Here is a 10,096-nt window from a genome sequence, read left to right on the forward strand (position 1 = left end):
GGTTAAAATGTTTTAGCATCACCACCGATATCATCGAAAGGGAAAACTAAATAGAATGTATCGGTCACAATGATCATGGATCAAATTTGACATCTTTCACATGGATGACCAAGGAGATTGAAAACATGTTCAGTTGGCCGAGATTATGGCAAAATCTCAAAAAACAAATCCTATTTTGATATTTTATAGCTAGGCTATTGGTTAATCAATTCCTTCATGGATCTATGTAAGAACCTCGAAAGCAATGAAAAGGACATAGTTTTGATTTTTTTAGACACAAGTGCAAACAAAAATGATCATAGCATAGTTCACTGTTAGATTGTAAACATGACATGGCCCATGGGCCTGCCATATCTGGCTCTCCATCATGCCTATATGTACACAACACAGGCCCCTGAGTAATACATCGCGTATTCTACAATTTCTATTACGCTTTCATGGTATCACAGACAGTTCGCTCCCACGGCCGCTTCTGCAAACCCTAGCCGCCACTGACTACGTCGCTGGCTCGCCACCACTGACCTCATGTCACCGGCCCTTCCATTGCCCGTTGCTGACATCCTCACCAGGCCACCTTCCTGCCGCTGCCTGCTGCTGATCCATCGCTAGGCATCTGCTGCTGCTACTGATGGCGCCCAGCAATGACGATGCCGCCGCCGCTGCTGCTCATGCCGCCGAGGCCAAGCGCCTCGAGGACAAGGCCTATGCCGCTCGCAACCAGGCGCTCGCTGCCAAGGAAGCTGCCAACGCCACCCTGCACACGCAGGCCATCGCCGTCATCAACATCAAGATCCTGATTCCCGTGACCCTAGAGAAGCCGGCCAACAACTATGGCCGCTGGCGCTCCCTCTTCCTCATCGTCCTCAGCAAGTACAATATCAAGGATCACGTGCTCTCCGATGACTCCTACCCTGAGCGCTCCACATGGTCGACCATGGACTATTGTGTCCTCACCTGGGTCTACGACACCATGTCCTATGATCTGCAGCAATCGTTGATGATTCGGGATCCCAACGCCCGCCCTGCCTCGCTCTACCTTGAGGATGAATTCCTCGGGCAGCGTGAGTCTCACGCCCTACTGCTGGAGGCTAAATTCTACTCCTTCAAGTAGGGTGCCCTCTCCATCACGGACTACTACCGCCGCCTTAAGATGATGGCTGCCTCCCTCGCTGAGTTCGGTGATCCGATCGGTGATCGGCAACTCGTCCTTACCCTCTTCTGTGGCCTCAACGAGAAATTTCGCCACATGGTGTCGAATATGAAGATGCAGTGGCCCTTCCCCACGTTCAATGGGCCATGCACGCTGCTGCTCCTCGAGGAGATCAACCTCAATGACATCACTACCGACGACACTCATGCCACACCACCGGCGTCGCCGTCCCTGGTCGCTGCACCAATGCCACCTCCGTAGCGTCCTCCTGCACTGGCCCTACTGGTTCCGGCGCCCCTGCTGGATCGCGCAACCCACACCGCCGTGGACGCGGTGGCAAGTCTGGTGGTGGCACTGGTGGACCTCGACATGGTGGTGGCGCACCATTTGGCCTAGGCACAGGTCACACCAATCCCTAGTTTGGTACTGTGTAGCTATGGCTGCACGGTTACAGTGGTCTACCTAGCCACATGTTGCGTCCTCCGTCCGTGCCATACGACCACCCCCAGCCTGCATTCAACATGATGCCCTACTACCAGGCGACGGCCCCAGGGTTTGCACCGCCACCTCCAGGCTTCACGTATGGAGGCGTAGCTCCCAAGTTCGCCCCGTCTTCGACGTCCTCGCCGGGTACACCACCTCTGCCTACGCCGTGGAACCCCATGTTTGGTGAATCTTGGGAGCAGGCGTCACTCGTCAATAACTTCAACACGATGTCCCTAACGCCGCCTACCAACCCCGGCGAGTGGTATGCTGATTCTGGTGCCGGTTCTCACATGACCGCCAACTCTGGTATTATCTCTTCTCCTCGGCCTCCCTCCTTGTCTGGTCCTTAATCCATCGTTGTTGGTAATGGTGCCTTGCTGCCCGTTACTTCTATTGGTTCATTCTCTTTTCCTGCACCGCGTCGTCCTCTTGTTCTAAATAATGTTTTAGTTTCACCTGGCATTATTAAGAACTTAATTTTAGTACGCTGGTTCACCACTGATAATAATTGTTCTATAGAGTTTGATCCTTTTGGCCTTTCTGTGAAGGACCTTCAAACACGGAGCGTGATCACCAGGTGCAATAGCACGGGTGACCTCTACTTGTTCTTCCCACCCACCAGCAGCATACCCACACTCGCAGCTCCTACCTCCACCTCAACCCTGTGGCATCGTCGCCTCGGTCATATCGGCTCCAAAGCTCTGTCCCAGCTTATTACCTCTCATGCTATTCCATGTAATAAACCCAAACGTGATCACATATGTCATGCTTGCCAATTAGGCCGTCATGTTCGTCTTCCTTTGGGGACATCTTCCTCTCGAGTTGTCAACAAATTTGATTTAATACATTATGATCTTTGGACATCCCCTGTCGCTAGTGTGTCGGGTTACAAATATTATCTTGTTATTGTCGATGATTGCCCCCACTATGCTTGGACATTTCTGCTTCGTCTTAAATTCGATACTTTTGCCACCCACTCAAACTTTTTTGCCTATGTGCGCATGCAGTTTGGCACTCCTGTCAAGGCCGTCCAGTGCGATAATGGCCATGAGTTCGATCACTCCTTGGCCCGCACGTTCTTCCTCTCACAGGGTGCCGTCCTTTGCATGTCATGCCCATACACCTCTCAGAAAAACGGTAAAGCCGAGCACGCTCTTCGTACCATTAATAATATTGTGCGCTCTCTACTTTTTTAGGCCAGCCTTCCACCGGTCTATTGGGCTAACTCCCTACTTACTGCCACCTATCTCCTTAACCGTCATCCCACTAAGACCCTCAGCGGCCTCACACCGTTTTTTGGTCTCTACGGTACTCATCCTTCCTACACTCATCTTCGAGTTTTCGGATGTGCCTGTTATCCCAACTTATCCTCCATCGCTCCACACAAACTATCACCTCGTTCCTCCTTGTGTGTGTTCCTTGGTTACTCTTTTGATCACAAGGGTTATCGATGTCTCGACCTCCATTCCAACAGGATCATCATCTCCCGTCATGTGGTTTTTGATGAGTCCATGTTCCCCTTTTCTGAGATGTCGACCTCACCCTCGGATCCCACCACTTTGGATTCTTTAAACGATAATGATATTTCCACTATGCCCATCGGGCCAAGTGCTGTGGTTGCAGGTACTCCTCCCGGCGATCTCGCCACACCTCATGCCCTCGCATCAGCACCTAGGGCGTCTGGTGCCCACTCGTCGGTGCCCAGCTCATCGCCCTCTGGCTTGGGCGGTACTGCTGCTGCTGCTACGCCCAGCACGTCACCCGCCATCGAACTAGGCTCTGGCTTGGGTCCTGCTGGAGCTCCCACGGCGTCCGGCTCTGCTGCCCCTGTGGACATTCAGTCCCAGGCTACTGCCAGTAGAGCTGGCTGCACTGCTGCTACATAGCCTCAGTCCATCGTGGGCTCTGGATCAGGTCCTACTAGTGCTCCCTTGGCATCCGGCTCTGCTGCCCCTAAGGACGCTCAATCCTAGGCTGCTGCTAGTAGAGCTGGGCGCACTGCTGCTACACAGCCTCAGTCCATAGTGCCTGTGGTAAACGATCACAACATGTGGACTCAAGGCAAGTCTGGTTTTATTTAGCTAGTGGATCGCCTGAACCTTCACATGGCGCCCCTCTCGCCCCTGCTGAAGACCTTTTGCTCCACCTTAACTGATCCCAACTGGCGAGCAACGCTGCAAGCCGAGTTTGATGCACTCTTGGCCAACGACACCTGGACTTTGGTTGCCCGTCCACCCGGTGTTAACGTCGTCACCGGTAAATGGGTTTATCATCACAAGTTTTTGGCTGATGGCTCTCTTGATCATTACAAGGCCAGGTGGGTGCTTTGAGGTTTCACTCAGCACCCGGGGATTGATTATGAGGAGACTTTCAGTCCAGTCATCAAGCCGGCCATAGTCCGCATTGTTCTTACATTGGCTATGTCTCGCTCTTGGCTGATTCACTAGTTGGACGTCAAGAATGCTTTCCTCCATGGGACATTGATCGAGACCGTTTACTATGAGCAGCCATCTGGATTTGTTGACTCCTCCCGACCCAACTATGTGTGCAAGTTGAACAGATCACTATATGGACTAAAGCAGGCACCTCGCGCGTGGTACAGTCGCTTTGCCGGTCACATCACCTCTCTCAGGTTTGTTGAGGTCAAGGCAGACACCTCTCTGTTCATCTACCGCCGCGGTGCTGACATAGCTTTTTTGCTTCTCTATGTGGACGATATTGTTCTCACTGCCTCGTCACCGAGTTTTCTCCAGCAGGTTATTGCAGCTTTCCAGTGGGAATTCTCTATGACAGATATGGGTCCTCTTCATCACTTCTTGGGTCTCTCTGTTGATCGTCGAGTTGATGGTTTATTCCTCTCTCAGAGACAGTATATGCTGGATATTCTGGACCATGCTGGTATGCGTGACTGCAAGCCTTGCAGTACACCTATCGATACTCACGCCAAGATGTCTGCTAATGGTGTCCCAGTGGCTGATCCGACACATTTTCGCAGCATTGCTGGCGTGCTTCAGTACCTCACCTTCATGCGCCCTGATCTCGCCTACGCCGTTCAACAGGTCTGTCTTTATATGCATGATCCGAGAGAGCCACACCTCGCCGCCATGAAGCGCATTCTGCGCTACATTCAGGGTACCCTAGACCTCGGTTTTCACCTTCTTCACACCTCGACTGCTGATCTCACTGTGTACACTGATGCTGATTGGGCCGGTTGTCCCGATACTCGCCGTTCCACTTCTGGCTATGGTGTATTTTGGGGTGATAATTTGATTTCCTGGTCTTCCAAGCATCAGGCGACAGTCTCCAGATCTAGTGCAGAGGCCAAGTACCGCGCTGTCGCAAATGGAGTTGCGGAGGCGTGTTGGTTGCGTCAACTCCTCCATGAGCTCCATTGCCCTCTTCGGCGAGTCACCGTTGTGTACTGTGACAATGTCAGTGCCGTTTATCTGTCCACCAACCCCGTTCAGCACCAGCGGACCAAGCATGTGGAGATTGATTTACACTTTGTTTGTGACCGCGTCGCCCTTGGAGAAATTTGAGTTCTTCATGTCCCCACGACATCTCAGTACACTGACATCTTCACCAAGGGCCTTCCGACGTCCGTCTTCGTGGAGTTTAGGTCCAGTCTCAATGTTCGCGGTGCTCCTAATTCCGACTGTAGGGGAGTGTTAGATTGTAAACGTGACACGGCCCATGGGCCTGCCGTATCTGGCTCCCCATCATGCCTATATGTACACAACAAAGGCCCCTGAGTAATACACCACGTATTCCACAATTCCTATTACACTTTCAACAACTATGCGGTTGAGTAAAATAGGTAATAGTTTAGAGATCAACATCTCACTGGTGTCAGCGATGGTTCCACAGTTTTGTTTGGGAGTGCTTACGTCAATGGATGTTGGGGTGGTGATGGGCAGACTAGCAGTTCCTTGAGGCAATAGTGGCTCTATCAGACATTAGCAGTATTGTGTGATGAATATAAAGATATGTTAGGAAAAAGGCAACTGCGGATCTATGAGTAAGGTGCATGTTAGCATCACCATTGATGTGTCGTCAAGAGGGAACAACTAAATTGAGTGTGCCGATTACAATGATCATGGATCAAATTTCGCATCTTTCCACAACCAGAATTCTCAATTTCTCTTAGTGTTGTGGGGTTCTCCTAGTGTTTTAGTATTCAAAATTTAGTATAAACTTTCCCTACTAAATACCTCATAGTGAGGATTCTCATGTGCTATGACTAGTGATAGTGTTTTATTACTATTTAAAAACAATAGGAGAATTCCACCATTTTGGTAGGGTTCACATGGATGGCCAATGAAGGAAACACATGTTTTGTTAGTAGAGATTATGATAAAACCATGAAAAACAAATTCTATTTTAATATCTTATACGCTATTTTTTGAGGAAAATATCTTATACGCTATTGATCGATCAATTCCGTGGTAGGCATGTGTGAGAAACTCGAAAGCAACCAAAAAGGACATAGTTTGGATTTATTTTTTATTTGCAAAAAACTATACACAATCGGAAAACAAATAAGAGTAGCATAAGTAGGAGGTCAGAGGTCAACAATTTACTGGTGTCAGTGATGGTTCCACAGTTTTGTTTTGAAATGCTTAAGCCAATGGATATTGGTGTGATGACGGGGCCCACTAACAGCTGATTGCCATATCATGATGAATGTAAAGATATTTTAGAGAAAAAAGAAAAATATATATTTTGAGTAAGGTATGTGTTATTCAAAATTTAAATTTATAAGAGGGTTAAATAAAATTTTGTAAAAGGCTTAGACAACGATTTTATTAAGCTCACCAAAGAACTGAAGGATACTAGTGTCTCGCCTCAGCAAAAATTGCGCGGCCACTAGAAAGGAGTGGAATAAAAAGGAGAAGAGATCTTTAAACCAAGGATTTGGTTGATGATGTATGGAGTTCATGTATATAGCTGTATTTGGAGAGTATCCAGAGAGAACAATTATAGTCAAATAAACAAACAAACTTTCTTTCCAACAAATTCATCTAAAAAGCCTAATAGCTAAGGTGAAAATAAACTAGCTACCCACGCAAACATAGTTACGCGTGCTATTTGCACGGGTCACCTTGCTAGCTAGAACATATGACGATGGTTGTATAAAACCTCCAAACTGTATATCGTCAAAGTGATTGTGCAACAAGTTGTATGTTCTGTTGCAACGCGTGGTTATGGTCACATTTGCTTTTCCTTTTTAGTCAATAAATCTCAAATTTCATCCAATATATATAAAAAAACTAGGTACTAATACTCGGTGGTTTGATTTAGTCCATACTACCTAAAGTGAAGTTCTTATTTTTGGATGGAGGCACTACTTAGAGCATCTCCGAGAGTTCCCTAAATCACTTCCTAATCCTTGGTTTTTAGCAAGACGAGAAAAAACCCTTCTTCAATAACTCCTAATGTATCTTTTAGAACTTGGGAAAAGTCACCCGCGGAAAGTTACGCGTTTTTGAGTCGCGCGTATGTTCTCTCCCCGCGCGTGTTTGTCGGCCAATCTAAAGGTGGAAGAGAGTGAAAAGAATAAAGAGTAGGAAGATGCAAATGTACAAGAGAGAAATAATATATAAAAGTGATTATGATAATTTAGAAATAGTGTAGGATTCCTGATATAAAATTATCTTCTATACTATATTTTAGGAGTCAATTATTATAAACTTGTAGATGGCCTTCTCTATTCCTTTCGATATATTTTTAGGAGTTATAAAACTTTATGTTTTTAGAATAAAAATATTGAGTAGCTCTTGCAAATCAATTGACTATCGAACTGGTGACAGTGTTGATCTCTGATACGCTTCCTCACATCGGAGTGCTCCAAAGAATCTCATCAACGACACGCTTCAAGGCCGCAGCATCTGAGACAACGCCGGCGTGAGACGTGTCGGCAAGCTTGATAGACTTGTAGTACTCCTGCCTCGGGTCACTGCCGATCACCGTGTCGAGCGCCAGTATGCTCGCCAAGGGTAACAAGCCGTCGCCGTCGCCGTACACCACCTCCGGCGTCTCGCTGAAGTTGCCGTCCCAGTACACCAGCTGCTTCATCGTGGACACGCCGACGCCGTTGACGCAGGTCGTCGGCACCAGCGGCGCCCGGAAGCCGAGCTGCACCGGGAGCGCCCGCGTCTCGTACAGCGTCACCCCGAGCGGGGGCACCCCGATCGCCGTCAAAAACTCCAACATGTCGCTCGCCGTGTAGTTCCTGTCCCGCGTGACGACCAGCGGCGGCGTGCCGGCGCCGAACACCACCGGCGACGGCAGAGCCACGAACGCATCGGGGGCTTCCACCGCTTCGCCGGGCGTGGAAGCGAGGTTCCGCAGGGGGAGCAGGAATCCGCCGGGGCCCGTGGACGCCATGACGTAGTGCTTGACGTACTTCCGGCGCCACGACAGCGGGCTCCGGTTCAGGAACTCCAGCGCGAAGTAGCCCCCCTGGCTGTGCGACACGAGGACGACGGGCTTCTCCCCGTTCTCCCTGCTCGCGCGCTCCACGAGCGCCCTCAGCCGCCGGGTGAACCGCCCGAAGGCACGGCACGGCTGCCCCCGCGCGGCGGGAGCCTGACGGAAGTCGTACGGCGCGCCGAACAGCGTCTCGCCGTCGCGGTACCCCGCTTGCTGCAGCGCCTCGACGAGCCTCCTCATGCACAGGTCTCTGTGTATGGCCGGGCCATATAGTATAGGTACAGGTCTGGCTGGTCAGCACGTGCGTGTTCGCGACTGTATGTAGGGTAGGCCGGCGACGGCGGCCGGGCTCAGTGCTTACTTGTTGGCTTCGGTGTCGGCGAGGAATCCGGCGGTGGAGCCGAAGCCGAGGACGCGGGTCTCCACGCCGGGCACGTTGCGGAAGTCGCGGGCGGCGGGGTCGTAGACGACGCGGAGCTGGTCGGAGAGGCACGGCGCGACGGCGGGGTCGTCCATGGCCGTGGCGTTCCTCCACAGTCGGAACCACCGGCCGCGCTCGTTGCTGCCCGCGCCGCATTGCGGCGACTCCGGGGGCGGCTCGTACGCGTCCGTGAGGCGCGCCTCGAGCTGGCTGCAGGTGTTTCCCGGCACCAGCACGACAGGGTACACGGCAGCGCTGGGATTGGGAGGCGGCGGCGGCGGCGTGCCGCGGCGGAAGAGTAGGAGCGAAGGGAGGAAGAGCAGCAGCAGGCGGTGGAGGTGTGTGGCCATGGCAGCGAGCCAGCGAGCGAACGCCACAAATGGTTGGGCGTAGTGACACGATGCGGGGTTGGGTTCGTGGAAAATCGGAGTGCCGGCTTACCGCGACAATTGCGTGGACAGGATGATTCGGAAACCTTGTCATTTGTCGGATTCAGAGTCTGATGATATTCGTTGCCACCGGTATCACTTGCTTGCCACGGCCTGCAACACCGAGCATCTCCCTGTCGATTTCCGTGCTCTTTTGTTTGCCCAGCGGCAGGAGCAGACCGGCCTCTTCCTGTTCCTCCCCCAAAAGGCCGAAAGCAATAGGAGCAAGCAGCCTAATTACAGGTCCGGTCAATCCAGCATGGGCCGATGAGGCCTAGACATTTAGGTCCGTTTCGGATAGCCGGATAGGTAGCATGGATCGGCAGTCACTAAAAAATACAAAAGACCCATTTCATGTTTGATATTGCTACAGCCTACGAACAAAAGGTTTCAATACCTATTCTTAGTCTTCTTCAACAAAGACTCAAAAGATAGCCTTTTCTGTGAATGAGTCTCCGTCTCCCGAAGAGGATGTTCAAATTTAGGTTCTACCTCTCTTGGCAACCAAAATATGTCTTCTGTTGGAAGCTGATAGAGTACTATCTGAGACATATTTTGCGTTTAAATGCCCTTATGGGTCACCTGTTGGACACAGCCCAGCGATATACATATAGCGTACTATACATACACACATATAGACATCACAGTCACACCATCCTCCCTGCTTAATGCAGCAATGCTACGCCCGGTACTTCTTGAAAGCATCCTCAAGAACGGAGCGCAGGCAGGTGACCCTCTCGCCGCCATGCTTCAGCAGGTAGAGCTCGCACAGGGCACGGCCGGCCACCTTCCACGCGAACCCGCACTTGCTCACCTCGTTGCCGACCATCGCACGCTCATAGACCACCTGGTATATCGCGCAGGCCTCGTTCAAAAGTTCCAAGTGGCTCCGTGGGCTCGCGTCAAAGTCCTCGGCGTCGTACAGGATCTGCAGGCACACCAGAAAGACACATACATCAGGATGCTGGCAACCAAAAGCACTGCTTCCGATGGATGAGATTCTTTACCCGCTTGTAGTCTTGGTAGAGTTCCCGGAACCCATGGTCCCGTGCTTCTTGGTCCGCCAGCTTACACAGTGAGGAGCTCTTTTTCAGGTACTCGCGATAAAGATCTGTCCACCGGCACTTATAGTCTTCAGATACTGTTTCCTCAGTAAAGCATTTCAGGGGAGATACCTCT

The 10,096-nt window shown here is 50.9% G+C and overlaps 3 protein-coding genes across 3 annotated transcripts in view; 1 reads left to right on the plus strand and 2 right to left on the minus strand.

Annotated features, from left to right (window-relative positions):
* Positions 1–3,741: 3,741 nt before the first annotated feature.
* Positions 3,742–5,175, plus strand: LOC136531837 (uncharacterized mitochondrial protein AtMg00810-like). The gene is made up of 2 exons (XM_066524465.1): positions 3,742–3,900; positions 4,084–5,175. The coding sequence occupies exons 1-2, from the start codon at positions 3,742–3,744 to the stop codon at positions 5,173–5,175; spliced, it is 1,251 nt and encodes a 416-aa protein (XP_066380562.1).
* A 2,077-nt stretch (positions 5,176–7,252) lies between these two features.
* Positions 7,253–8,997, minus strand: LOC136531841 (lecithin-cholesterol acyltransferase-like 1). The gene is made up of 2 exons (XM_066524468.1): positions 8,430–8,997; positions 7,253–8,318 (listed from the first exon to the last, which is right to left on the minus strand). The coding sequence occupies exons 1-2, from the start codon at positions 8,837–8,839 to the stop codon at positions 7,469–7,471; spliced, it is 1,260 nt and encodes a 419-aa protein (XP_066380565.1). The 5' UTR covers positions 8,840–8,997; the 3' UTR covers positions 7,253–7,468.
* A 305-nt stretch (positions 8,998–9,302) lies between these two features.
* Positions 9,303–10,096, minus strand: part of LOC136531839 (probable RNA-dependent RNA polymerase 4) — a 9,001-nt gene continuing 8,207 nt past the window's right edge. The window contains exons 2-3 of the mRNA XM_066524466.1: positions 9,925–10,092; positions 9,303–9,845 (exon numbers count right to left, since the gene is read on the minus strand). Of these exons, the coding sequence (XP_066380563.1) occupies positions 9,597–9,845; positions 9,925–10,092 (417 nt within the window). The 3' untranslated portion in view covers positions 9,303–9,596. The remainder of the gene's footprint in view (positions 9,846–9,924; positions 10,093–10,096) is intronic.

Source organism: Miscanthus floridulus, unplaced genomic scaffold (genome assembly GCF_019320115.1).
Source record: "Miscanthus floridulus cultivar M001 unplaced genomic scaffold, ASM1932011v1 fs_453_4_5, whole genome shotgun sequence".
NCBI lineage: Eukaryota > Viridiplantae > Streptophyta > Magnoliopsida > Poales > Poaceae > Miscanthus > Miscanthus floridulus.